This window comes from Solenopsis invicta, chromosome 11 (assembly GCF_016802725.1).
Source record: "Solenopsis invicta isolate M01_SB chromosome 11, UNIL_Sinv_3.0, whole genome shotgun sequence".
In the NCBI taxonomy this organism is placed as follows: Eukaryota; Metazoa; Arthropoda; class Insecta; order Hymenoptera; family Formicidae; genus Solenopsis; species Solenopsis invicta.
This window is the reverse complement of record NC_052674.1, coordinates 5,524,863-5,539,363: the sequence shown is the minus strand read 5'-3', so window position 1 is coordinate 5,539,363 and position 14,501 is coordinate 5,524,863. Positions and strand designations below refer to the sequence as shown.

Sequence of the window (14,501 nt, the reverse complement as noted above, 5' to 3'; positions counted from 1 at the left end):
GTCAGGGATGTTGCCTCGCGCAATTGTCTAGTGAACGCTCAGCGAGTGGTGAAACTCGGTGACTTCGGCATGACGAGACCAATGTATGAAAATGACTATTACAAATTTAATCGAAAAGGTAAGAGAGGACAAATATTTTGTTTTTATTTTTACAGTATTATAACTTCAGACGAATAAGTTTTTATCGTGAAATTTATTTTGCAGGCATGTTACCAGTAAGATGGATGTCACCGGAATCTCTGGCGCTGGGTATTTTCACACCAGCGTCTGACGTCTGGTCTTACGGTGTACTACTCTACGAAATCGTTACATTCGGTAGCTTTCCTTTCCAAGGGATGAGCAATAATGAGGTACTCACGCACGTAAAGGCTGGCAATTGTCTCACTGCGCCAAAAAAAATAAAATCGCAGCTGTAAGTATGCCTACATCGATGAGTTTGGTTATATCTCATCACCCGATTTATCATTCGATTTACGTTTCGTGTTCTCTGTTTATAGCGAGAATTTAATGTATTCCTGTTGGAACGTGGACCACACGAAAAGGCCATCGGCACCGGAGATCGTTGATTTTCTAGCTTTAAATCCTCGCATTATTGCACCTTGTCTAGACGTGCCCTTATCGAGCGTGCAATTAGAGCACACCGCGCAACTCGATATACAGCTAACGGAGACTAATCGGAAATTTTCCATTTTGTGGCCGCATCGCTCATCTTCGCAAACACAAGAAACACTAAAGTTTCCGAATTCGCCGACCCCACTTCTGCTGGACTTGAATGGGCTTGATGACGATCAGACTTTAGATTCCCTAATCAGCCAATCTTGCGAGCAGGACAGTTCTAGTCCCCTGCTGGATTCCACGAGAGCCTCGGTTTTGAAGCAAGCGTGGCTTCATGGAAATTCCAACGTTAAAGACAACGAGCCTCACAGGTATGTTAATCTTCAACCAGGTATGTTGAAGTTGCCCTGCGAACTGAATGCGCCCGGTAAAAACGGTAGTGCCGGGAACATTCAAATGGAAGAGAGAACGTCTATGCTGCCCGAGAAGAAAAGCACCGATGACGTATCAGTCCTCTGATGGAACTAGACGATTTCATGAAGAAATTGGAAACTAGTCAGGTGCCTCGAGGTACGTTCGATTAAAGAGTTCATAAAATGACTGTACAAGATCAAGATCAGAATCTACAAAGACGTTCCTAAACATTTATTCTTGAATGAAGAAGAAAATTAATGCACAAACGAATTTTAAGATATTCGTCAAATGTAATCACCACGGTCATACTAAAGGATTCTTTAACGAGTCGAGAAAGAATTGGCTCTCTCTCTCTTTCTCTCTGATGTGGCATTTTAATTAACTAGCCAGAGATATTCCCTTGAATTCTATGAAGAGTGAAGAAATTAAGTTAATCTCTAATTGATTACGATAATTCTACAATGAAATTTTCTCTCTTCTTAAAGAATTCCTATTGCGTTTTTGGATAGAGCGTCCTGAAATGTATATACTGGTAGCGAAATTCGGTCTCGAACGAATAAAAAATTCGTCGATAATGCCTAAGAAGTACCCGCCAAAAAAAAATGGTCGAATGTAAATTACTCAAACACAATAAGATCTTGCTGATAACCTGCGTCTTTTTACGTGACGAGGACACATCAGATATTGAACAGAATAAATACGCAAATTATAACGCGTAAGTATCTTCAGCAGCTCAAAACAAAAATATTTAAACGGAAATATAAAAAGTAGTATATATATCAACGAAGAGAATATCGATCTAAATAGGGTTGGTACGAAGAGATATATGTATATTAGCATCGAGACAACGAGTTATCGATGGCGAAATTGATTTTACTGAATCCACTTTTTGAGACTGACTTTCATTGCGAAATTAAGTCGCATCATCTGATCGTCGCAGACACGGATGACCGACATTATTCGTCATCGTAGACAAGTAACCAAAGGGTACAAAAGAGAAGAGCTGTTTCTCGTAGACGCGAATTTCGAAAGCGGAAGAGACGATCGACGTCGGTGCATCCTTCATCCAGCAGTTCTATCGCCTTCTGCTCAATGCATCTTTAAGACTGACTCTCGAGATGGAAGGGACGCATATTTTTCGTATATATCTTTCTTTACCCTTTTTCCTTTACTTTTTTGTTGAGTCACGTTTCGAGGGAAAGCTAGCGCATTTGAATAAATCCGGTGTTTTGCCAGTGGCGACGTGTTCGCGTAACCATGACATTTTTTTTTAATCGTTAAACACATAAAAAGTCCGGTAATTTTTCCACCTTTTCTTTAACTCCTTCACTATCCATTCGAGTTTTGTTATTTCATTAAATTCAAACATCTTTAAAGAATGTACAAATTCTCCGTGAAGATTTTGTTATTCAGAAATCTGTGTGCTTAGATTACATCGATATTCTTATTATTGAAGTTATTTTAATCTAAAAATTGTTGCTTAATAAAAACAGAGCTATCGTGATGCCTAAAAGAAAACATCCTTATGATACACGAGACAATGAAAGGGTTAATATCTCCTCGCGAATGCGACTACGCGTTTGTCGATCACGCGTCGCCATTGCATTCACACTCACAATTTAATCAATATCGTAAGACTAATCATCGACTGGCCACATACTCGATCACAGATGCGATTATTTATTGATACACGAGTGGATTTCTTGCGAAGAGATTTTTATACGGAATATATTTCTCGTTAAGGGTCCACTATAATAGCATTCTTGTATAAAGTAGTGTTGCCAGATGACAGATAGTACATCCTATTTTGTGTAAATAAACTCACGTAAATGTATATTTGGCCTTTTCCGGTATCAATTGACAGTTCCTCCAGAATCGTTTCTTTTTATGTTCCTGCATTCTTGAAGTAGATAAACGCCGAAAGATGTGTGCAAAAAAATATACATATATATATTCCTTATTTTCAAAGTGATAATTATAAAAAGAACTCCATTCACGTATTACTTTTTAAATAAGTAATTGTATGTAGATCAAAGCGTGCCATTCATTATTAAGTGACCAGTGAAAAAAAATTTATATAAATATTTATTATGCCTCAGTAGAATTATAAAGAGCAGGAAAGGGTTAACTTTCAGCATCCGCTGTTCAATTTAATGACTGAATAGCTGTACAACTAACAAGGGTAGGCCTCGACAATAATCTCGCTGATTTTAATAAAATTTTGTGGGTGTGTAGTAGTTTGTAGTAAAATGAGTAATTTACATCCCGAGATAAATAATTGCATTCGTTCTTTTGTAACAGTACTATAGATGGAAATATTTAATCGTCATTTTCTTGGGAATGCCCAAGTCTCGCAACGAACGGCTTTACTACAATAAAGGTGTGAGTAAATACCACACGCCTATAAAATTTTATTAAAATCGGCGAGATCATTTTCGAGGCCTCCCCTTGTAAGAGCGTTCATCAGAAACGCATACAGCATCAAAGACTTCGATAAAAAAGTATTTTTATTTCTCGATTCCAGTAACTATTCGTTTTGTAACTATTCGCGCATATTCGGCCGCGTTGCGAAAAACGTGTCTTTAATTATATTACCATATTGTACATAGAATGCAATTACACATTCTTCCGGCGCATTATAAAGCAGTATACATGATTCATTCAAACATCACTATCCAACAATTTTACGAAGACTTATTTCATTACGCAACTATAATTTTTTAATACGTATTACAGTTTGTAAAAGCTCAAATAAAAAGATAGACAAACGTCACTCTACACAAACAAAGTAAAAATGTATATGCATATGTATATATAAATAATGTAGGATGAGTTAGGAATATAAAAAAAAAATTATTTATTTTCAACTATTTTGTTATTTTAATTTTTATACTATACGGATAGCGGCTTTTTCTAATATATAAAAAAAAATCGTTCGAGTTTATAGCAACATTTATATGTACAATTATACATGTATATATTATTTTTAAAAAATATAGACATTAAGCCAGCATCGCGCCAACATATATGTCACAATGATCAGAAAATTTATTCTTGTCATTGCGTAGAAATACGTTTTCTTTTTTTTTACTACTCGTTTGATCGAGGAACAATATTCGCGAATGCGTCGGCGCACCCCTTCGGCAGATGTAGACTAAAAGGCCCATAAAAAAGGCTTTTACACCCGTTTGTACATACCGCGACACGTTGCTACATGTCCTTCCTCTAGTAGTTACTTTATAAAAATAATCTTGGCGATTTTGCCAGATATATGCGATTACTCTTAGAGCACGTATAAGATCCTTGAATTTACTCGCTACGGATTATACCAATGTTATTTATTGTCGAATTATATATTGTAACTTATAGTCCGCGGCGAAAGATATTCGCAGCGTACGTTCCTCGAGCATATATTTATTGAGCTTTCTGAAATTAAATAATATTAAATATCTCTGTATTTTTTTTATTGCTCATATGACCTCTTTTATATATGTACATTTAAAACAATTTAAATTTATTTCAAATATTTATGCTAATGTTATATTTAATCAAATAGTTTTAATGTTATTTATATTTCACAAATGTAACTACAATACACATGTATCATAGTTCCGATTTTCATGCATTGTACATACTTCAAATTCCTTGTGTAATATAATTGTTTACCATTAATTATTGGAATCTTTTGTAATTTTAGTTACAATTTTGTAAGCATAAAGAGAAAAACATATGGAAACGAAGATAACATGTTCTCAACAATAAACATACTTTTTAAGTAAGCTTATAGCTGTTGTTTGCTCCTTTTATATAGCAACACATTCATCTTCTGCAATATGAGGACTAGCTTCCTTCAGGCTAAAAGGTTCATTCAAGATTTAAAGCACATCAATAGTAAGAGATTCAGCGTAATAGAACGTAAAAGCTTTTTTTTTAATAAATTATGCAATTAATGAAACTATATATACGGAAAAAAAAAAATTCAAAGCGATGATGCACTCATTCATTCTACTGAAATATTTAAAGCATCATCAGTAGTTACAATGGTTTCAACAGTCAGCTTAGAACCCAGTTTCTGTTTCTTCCGACAGCTTGCGCCACCATGAACTATTCTTGCACTGAATTGATAATGCGTCACACGTTTTAAATAACGTAATGCAAAAGAATTATAAAATACAATATCAAAAGAGTTAAAAAATTCAAAATTAATTCTCAATTTACTTAAAATAATTAATTTTAATTTCGAGAAAATCTATTTGAATGAAGTTGCGACATAGTTTGTAAATAGTAATTAAATGTTCGTGTACATCGTAGTATTTCAATAACTATGTTCAACAATTATTTAATAATTAATAATGATACTATATTGCCGGACATATTTACGTGTTAGGAAACCTGGGATTCGTAATTCGCGAGATATAATATATATGCACGTGCCAGACATTTCAGCCTCGCGCGCCATAATATCTCCATTGTCGGCTGTTTATTTAGCGGCAGCCTAAAAGAAAGAAGACTGATACTCGAGAAAGCTCTCCCCGACGGTGTACGTTGTAAGTCTTCCCGGGCGACGTTTCCGACGAGTATATGCGGGTATTCGCGACCGAATACCGCAGATATTCGCGATAATAACGGCAACTCGGTATCTTAGCCGCAGCTATTCGCACGTATTCACACGTACTGTTCATAGGACGCTTATACGTACGTATATTCCGTTCAAACGATCAAAAGGCGCTCGCTCAGCCCATTGTTTACGCGGGCATACATGTACATCGAAGCGAGCTAGCTTCTCTAGCTTCTCTAGAGATGAAGATAACATCATATACTCCGGCGAACGGAGGCCACGGGGGGTCCGCTCGCTCTCTCGCAACAGGTCGCGTGTTCCTACCTGTTACGACTGTTCTCAGGAGCCCGGTCATTATAATGTTAAACGATTCGGCAGAGGCCCGTGTTAACGCGCCGACGCTTGCATCAACGGGCTCCTGCTTGCTCGATATGGAGCACGGTTATTATCACATGGTTTTGAAACAGTGAGTTGCTACAACGCGCTACGATATTACTATGGTAATCATATTTTCTAGGTACAAATTTTGAAGGACCACACATACATTGACGATCGAGCTGGATTATGGAAAATTTTCGAAGGACACTAAATAATTCACGTTCTTTAAGTTTTTAATCTTTAAGATTTTAGAGTTTTTAAGATTATTGCATTGCGAACACGTAGATCAGAGTGTATTCAGCTATCGCAGCTTCAATCAGAAATTTTACATATAACGAAACGAAATTTTTTCCCATCGTTACGAGAAAATATTCACAAGGATATTTTCGATGTCCTTGGCGATCGTAAAATCGATAATCTGTCCCATGAACTGGTTTCTACGGGACACGCAACACACCGCTTGCAAAATTATATTTGGTAGCAGATATCTGATAAGAATTAAATAATGACCGAGAGAGTCAGAGCGAAAGCTCGTAACAAAGCGAGAATTTCCAGAGCATTCTTATGTGTTTGACCTCATTTAATATTTGCATATGCATAAGTTTATTTATCGGCAATAACTTGATTTAATTAAATAAGCAATTTTATATCACTGGATTCAATTTAATTAAATATCATTTATTTTAATTTTAAATATTAATGACAATAATAATCATGATAGATGAATAATAGCTTAATCACGTCTATAATCTTTTTATTTGTCATAATTAGAGCGCCATTAATGCCTATCAACTAAAATAGACAAATTTTTTTTCGATTTGTGCATGTTGTAACGTAGAAGTTAGTATTAAACCACAAGTATCTACAACCAGAAAGTAAGATATATGTGTTTTGCCTTGTTCGCTGTTACGAGCAACAAAGGTTATTAATTCTTTGCGACGTGCACGTGACGTAATTCGATCGCAACGTGTGTTGTCGTCTAGTGTCTAATAGGCATTAACACGGTATTACGTGATTGTTGTGCCACGATCAAACGTCAATCGTTCCTGACTGGGGACTGGCGATAATCTCTTCATTCGATGACATTTCCCTGTCAGCAAATCCTTTGGACTTTGCTTTCCGATTGACTAATTAACCTTGAATCTATCATCTCTAATACTTTGATCTAATCTAATCGAATCTAATCTGGATTAAAAGCGAAGCTATTTTCCAATACAATATAAACACCAAATGCAACATCAAAATAACAATAAATCCTTTCTCAGTAAAGGTTAATTTAAGAAGTTTACATCTCGACTTTTATACAAGTTTCCCTTGTTTCTTTAAAAAAAAAATAAATAAATTTTTCGTAATAGATGATTTATCTTTTTCTTTAATTAAGTGTATATAAGTACAGTTTAAGTGTCTGTAAGTACAGTTATACATTTAGCACATAAATGTGACAATGGGCAACCTATTGAGAGATACAATATATGTGCTTATAGTTCAATGTGTACCAATGATCGACCGTTGATCTCCCGCTTCTCTTCTTCCTGCCGAAAGAGAAAATCGACGCAGCGACGTGTACATTACGTTAACGCGGTTCGTTCTTACGTAAGAACGTGCGGGCGTTCGTGGTTATCTGATTGTTCTCTCTTGAACTGACCAGAAGTCGTTTCTCGAGAGTTATGCGACCATCATTACAATAAAATTATTTTTATCGTGGAAAGAAGATATAACAAAAGAAGTCGAGATTGCGTAGGAGACGTCTGCTACTAGTCTTCACACTTTATCCTCCACCCCCACTCAGAACGGAGTAAATCTTTCTCTTTCCGTGCTCTATTCTACTCCTTGTGCTAAATAAATAAGAAACGAATCGCCAATTAATCTAACACAGCGGCCACTCCCTGTATCGGAGCCGATTTTCACTGGTGTCGGAGCGCTCTTTAGTCGGCCGTAAATCAAACCGAAAGCCACCGAAGTCTGCTTTCTTCTTAGAGCACTCGCTCGCTCGCTCGCTCGCTCGCTCGCGGGCAACGCGCTTGATCGAAGCCAACGAGGAGATCAGTAACATCATTATTATCGGCGCCAATATCGCGATCGAGCGTGATTTCCTAGCTTAATTGACATCGCGCGAACCCTAACGGGGCTACTCGGAGAACCCGTGCGAAACGTACGAGAAACGAAAGTGCGCATGTTACGCAAGGTACGAAATTAATAATGAACACTTGCAGTGAATTTCCTGAAGGTGTCTGGGTAACTGAAAGTAAGGAAAGCGAAGGGAAAAAATTCTTTCACAGCCGCGTGATCGCTGGACCATAACGCGATGCAGTTATAGGATGCTCGATGCATTTACGATGTACCGCGCGGTCCCGTCGATCCAAATTGGATTCAGATCGGCGCCAGTATCACTCGACAACGTTCCGAGCCGCAAATTCACGGACGGAGAACCAGTTTGCCGATCGTCCCCTTCGCCGTTGCGCATTAATGTTATTATTGTGATCGTTGGGACGCGAGCGATCGCGAACTTCTCACCTTCCCCGATTTTTTTATGGGGTTCTTATGGCCACACTCCGTGGTTTAGCGACGCGTAAAGTCGCGGAGGAATCGTTGGATCGCGTACAAGTGGGAGTATACGGGAGTGTTTGCATAGCAGGTTGTGCCACGTAGGAACAGCCGAAGGTAGATTTTATGACATTTAAATCGAAGGGTGTTCTACCGATTCGCGATTTTACACAGGTGTAAATAATGATTGACGAGTGCAGCAAAAACTATTTTGAAAGTTGCAAATCTCGAATTGGTTACCCGAGATGGATATAAAAACAGTCGATGAGATGGGATTAAAGAAAATAAATCAGGTTATTAAATTTGAGAAAAAAAAATCTGTAGTTAAACGGGTCCATTTTTAGCAGGCAAAAGGTCTTTTTATTCGTTACTTTTTTTTTCTTTTAATATCCAGTACGCTATTATCTAGGGAGTATCGTGATCATTTATTTAATCAGAAGACTGAGCGGCCACGTTCACACGTGGATACAATGCATCGTTTCCCCACCGAGATACACCGTATCTAATGCGAGACGCCTAAAAGTCTTCGGCGTTTCCTCGAAGGAGCGCACCGCGCACATTTCTTATATCATCTCGGCCACTAACGAAGATATAGGATGTCGTCTGGCGGACAGATAATCGCGCCGCCAGGTCTAAGGTGTCGCTTGTCTAGAGACTACGCCCGAGATATTGCGTCGCGTTAATTAATGCGCGATATCACGACCGCTATTAAACGACACTGTCGCGACGAGATCTAATAAAAAATCGTATTGTGTGTTTCTTCTTTATAAATTACAGATAACTGAGTAAATTCACAATTATTTTACATATTTACATTTGTGTCTCGCGAATATTCAGTAATTATTTAGCTTATATCTATTTGGATTCTTTGGATCCCCTCTAATTCATTAATAATTTTCTTATATGTAGCAATTTTATAAAAACAAATTGCATACCGTGCTGGTTCAGGTGATGACATAATGTAGATGTATTATATACCTTAAAACAATTATCAAGTAGAAAGTGAGATTGATAGAGAGATTCTAATTAAATCTTACGAGATAGCGTAAAAAATCATGCAGGAATTATTGCGAATGATACAACGTGACAATGATCATGTTCACTAGTGTGTAATGAGAACAGCGGCTGGAAATCGGCGGGTTAAGGGATCGCCGGTAGAACCGGATAAATCTCAATACAAAGTCAATTACGGCTGGCAGCTACGATCGTGTCGGTGGGCGTGAATAGCTCGCGCGAGTCATTTGCATCATGCGCGCCGATATCGAGTTGATTTACAAATTCCAGCTTGCTCGATGTAGCCCCGATGATTGACAGTTCGCGCCGTGTATTGTTTATTTACGTCGCGGATGCGGATAAGAGAGTTCGCCCGGCACGATTGTTGCGATAGATTGAATAAAATAATCTCGGCTAGGCAAAAGTACGACGAGAGAGAAGTATTATGCGAGCTGCTGCACTGCATTAAAAACTTGTAAATATCTTTTGCAAATAATCAATCGCAATTTTAACCTTCAGTCATGAATTCAAAATATCGTGTATAATATTGATTTAATAAAACATCAGAAATTCTCAGTAAGTTTTTAAAAAGAAATAATATGAACTAAATAAACATCTGTTCGCAATACACAGATTTAATCTATCGAAAATACAAAATTCGAAAGTATAAAAGATGATTAAATACATAATTAATTTAAAACAAATGTATTGTCTTCATTAATTGTCACTGATTTTTTGCGAGTCACACAAGAATGTACATGAATATAGGTATGTATGGATACCATATTTATTACTAATTGATTATCGACATTTTGCATTATCAAGAAAAAAAAGAAGATCGAAGAAAGAATTTTGTCAGAAAGAGATAAAATTTAAATTTGAAAGTAAAATTCCAAAAATGTCCTCAAATTTTAAAATCCCATAAAAATACGTGATTTTTAAAGATATAAAAGAAATTCTCTGAAAATTTCAAGTTCTCCCGGTAAACAACCCAATTATGGTTTATAATATTTGCATTAAAGGACTATAGTATCGATTTACGTAAAGTAAAATAAATGTTTATAGCTGAAACCCAATTTCAACACAGTTCAACGTCTTTGAGGAAAATTCTGGCGCTGATAATGTAAGTTAGGAAATCTATGGTCTCTTTCTAGATTAGTCTTATCTATAATCTAGATATAAAAGAAAGATTGAATTAAATAGGCTTAATCGGCAATCGTTGCGACCCAAGTGCAGTGCACCTCGTAACGATGCTAATCATTCCTCAGTGCGAGCATGTTAACGAACAATCGATCAGAAATTATTATGCGTCCGGATATTTTTCGCGCACGTGCATGATTTATCCCGCGGACGAGAGTCGGTCGGTGCTTTGTTACGAGTAACGTTTAGCGCGCTTGATAGCGTCATTAATCCTTTCGGGTGTATTTGTAGTCACGAGAAAAGTGTTAGATCGCGCGCGCAAGGAATCGTGTTACGTGAGCGTTGAAACGAACAACGCTCGAGACAAACGCGCGCTGTCGGAGCGGCCCTAACAAATTCGCGCGGGTAGGCGCGGAAAAGTGACGTTCGCGGGAAGAGCGTGAACGTCATAATGATGCATCTCGTGTCGTTTGTACCGCGGCCGCTCTGTGATTAATCGGGTCAAAGTAGCAGCAGGTCCTTTTATGAAGGCGTCATGAGGATTGCATCGCGCTCGCGTCTCAATTCTACCAGCTGCGTCGAAGGCTTCGAGAAAAACGAATCTGCGCGATCCATAAATTCCTTCTATTTAGAGCTCAATGATCTGAGGTGGAAGATTTCGCGATCGTATAATCTCACGTGATTCTCCATTCGGCATTGTAGTAAACGGATTGGCCTACGTGCGCCACGAACACGCTCACGACTGAAGAAATCAAATTAAAACGTAAAAAATATTCCGAGCTAGGAAATATTGTAATAAAGGGGCCTTCCCTGTGGTTTCTTCTTGCAGAACATAAAATCTGATTGGGCTATAAGTCTACGACCTACGACCTGTTCGACTCTCTGTTGTTCTCCTGGCATGGTACTATCTTTGCCTCACGTGCGGAACTAATTTTGTATCTTAATAGACATTTTCCTATCTCTGCATCTTCTCGCGTGACATTTAATATATAATCTCATATGACATTTAATATAAATCTCGCATTGAAAATACAAGAGCTATAACTGTGATAACAAAAATAAATGTTTGATTCTAAAAATCTGCTATTCGTCTTTTCAGATATCAGATAAGGACGCAAGCTCGTTTAAACAAATCTGCCGTTAAATGATGATCTATTCACGAGGAAATAGCGCCGCAAGTAAAGCCTGTGGTCGTTTCGGCGTTAAAAATCGTTTATTATGGGTAATCACATAGTTTTACAACTTTGCAAACGTTTTTTTTCGGCATTTTTTGTCCGCTTCGAGTAAAACGCGTGGGTCGACGCCAATGCTTTCTCTTCCGTCTCTCGTGTATCGGCGAAGAGTCGATCGTGCTCTCGACTAACGATCGATATAAACGGGAGACAAAACTAATTAGACGGGATTATTAAAGACAATATGGCAAATTGCGGTTTACTCACGGGTCCCGCGAGCCCGCGGGGGCGCCCGCGCGATCATGCACCGCGATAGACAACACACCGTCGGAGCGCGTCGGCACGATTCGGCTCGTTAATTATGCCCCGCTTACGATTACAAGATCGCTTTAATTGCGATTGCGTAACCGGCGCTCCGATCGATACACGGTATATAGATTTAGCCGAGTCTCTCGGCGAACGTACCCCGAGGGGCCTCCTCTCTCGTGTACACAATTCCACTGACCCGTTTTTGCGTTTCGAGACGCATCCAAGTGCGCGATCGACCGAGATCCCGGTTGCGAAATCGGTTTCGCTCGAGGTGCTAATTAACCCGCGCCGCGGGATTTTTTTAGAACTTTCATGTCCTTCGAGGGTGGTCCGCGCTGTTACGTCGACAGGTACATTAATAAATACCTCTTCGAGACCCCTCCTCCTCGTTCCGCTTATTTCTTTCTAGAAATACGATTTATAAATGTAATAGGCTGCTTCGTTTTTTACACGTACGCTTGTAACTAGAGGTTTCTGCATAACACGCTGTTATCACTGAATATAAACGCTACGAGATATCTCGTTCGGAACACTTCAATTAAAAAAAAAGGCTTCAAAATGTCTGCGTTATTGAAAGTTTCTCGCGATTCTCACGGCATACATTTTCAAAAATAATATCTAAACGAAGTCTATTCCCCATATAATGTTTCGGAGTAAAGCGCGTTTACGTCAATTTCAAGTTTCACAGGCGTACTGTTAATGCATAAATCGCGCGTTTTATTGCGCACGATTAACAACGAACTCGCGCAAAAGTCCCGGCGTATCGGCGCAAAACCCCAAGACATTTCTCGCGCGAGATAAATCAGACAACTTGTCAATTTTTTTGCCAATTCCGCGCAGTATACGTTTGTGGGCCTATATTCGATCGGAGCGCAGCGCGTGTATGTACATCTGTCACCGTGCGCGCCGCAAATCATATTACGCGTATCGCGTTTCAATTTACACTTAAACGATCGTGTAGCACGATCGCGGCGCCGACAATCGCCACCGTCGCTAATACGTCGCTCTGCTAACTTAAATGAGTCAGAATGACCTCTCTCAGCGGTGCCGGGATCCAGCGCCAGGTTGGATCGTGTGTTCGCCGTCCACCCACGCTCGTCAATCGTCGATAGATCGCATTCGATTACGAATATATCATTTATGCCCGCTGCGTCGAACGCCGTCTTCTACGCGCCGAAATGATTTTAATTTCGCCGCGAATCAATGCCACCAGGTTTGCTAAAGTGAAATTGAATGCGTTGTCATTATCATTCGGCGTGTTGACATCACGTAGATAAAAAGATTGATCAATTTATTCGCGAAAGGCAGAACTATTAAGACTATTAAGCGCTCAATGCCACTGACATTATCCTTGACATATCAAATCGTAAATAGAATGCTCCAATTCACTCGAAATGCGATCGGGAATTAATTCTGTGATACAATTGTACCAAATTTATTTATAGTGCAGCAAACCCGGAAATAGGATAACTAATCAACAAGGTAACATTTAAAAAAATGTCTTTGTTCTCTCTCTTTCAAATTTTTTCACATTTTGCTGTACTAATTTTAAATTAAAGCTAGCTACAAATTTTAATAAAATAGATCAAACTACGAAATGGGCAAAGTATTGAATTCCTGTATATGTTTCATTCGATTGTAAGTGGTCGCGTCAGCTTAATGGACGGTCACGAGTTTCATCTGCACGTATGCGCATATACCGGCCGTGTGTCATTAAATCCGAAGCTGACTCACGTGTAAGATGACACGACGCATCGGTAGCATATGTCATCGCCCAAAATCATCCCTCTCATCTTTCCTACTCCAGCTCCTAAAAATTACCGACTAGAGAGACCATTTGTATCAAAAATTTTACCAAAAATATATTTCATTTATTTATAACATTCAATCAAATAATTTTTTTTTTTTCAAGAAAATATTTCCCCAATATTTGTATTTCGCAAAATGCACGTGCAAAAAATTGATTTTTAATCGATAAAAAAAATGCTTATTGATAAAACCTATTCTAATTCGATGTTCTAAGCAAACGCGGTGGGGATTGGCGAAAATTATTATGCAGCGCTAACGACCTGCGGATAAGGGGATTGTTTACGATCGTCGTAAGTTAGCCATTGTTTGCTCAGGAGAGAATATTGTCTCCCTATCGTGTGTTTTATGGCCGCTCTCTCGGTTACCCCGCAAAGGGAGTCGAGACAGGAAATGCTGCAACACGCAGGTAGAGGGGGTGGGTGGGGGACGAAGGGAGAGTAAAATAGCGAAGAGATTGAACTCCGCGGCTAGCGCTGTATTGAAATATTCTCGTATCGGAGAATGTCGCAAAATTCTCTTTGTGACCTCATATGGCATATTCGATTAACGAGAAAACAACATTGGTTCGTTATACTACTTGGTAATTAATTGGTTCGCTCTCCACTTTGCCTCATTGCAATCTGATCCCG

The 14,501-nt window shown here is 38.6% G+C and overlaps 1 protein-coding gene across 2 annotated transcripts in view; it reads left to right on the top strand.

Annotated features, from left to right (window-relative positions):
- The window catches only part of LOC105201618 (receptor-type guanylate cyclase gcy-3), a 37,357-nt gene extending 32,609 nt beyond the window's left edge, over positions 1–4,748 (top strand). For both annotated transcript variants that reach the window (XM_011169694.3, XM_039455254.1), the window contains 3 exons: positions 6–118; positions 205–412; positions 498–4,748. In XM_011169694.3, coding sequence (XP_011167996.2) covers positions 6–118; positions 205–412; positions 498–1,074 — 898 coding nt within the window. In that variant the 3' untranslated portion in view covers positions 1,075–4,748. The remainder of the gene's footprint in view (positions 1–5; positions 119–204; positions 413–497) is intronic.
- Positions 4,749–14,501: the final 9,753 nt, after the last annotated feature.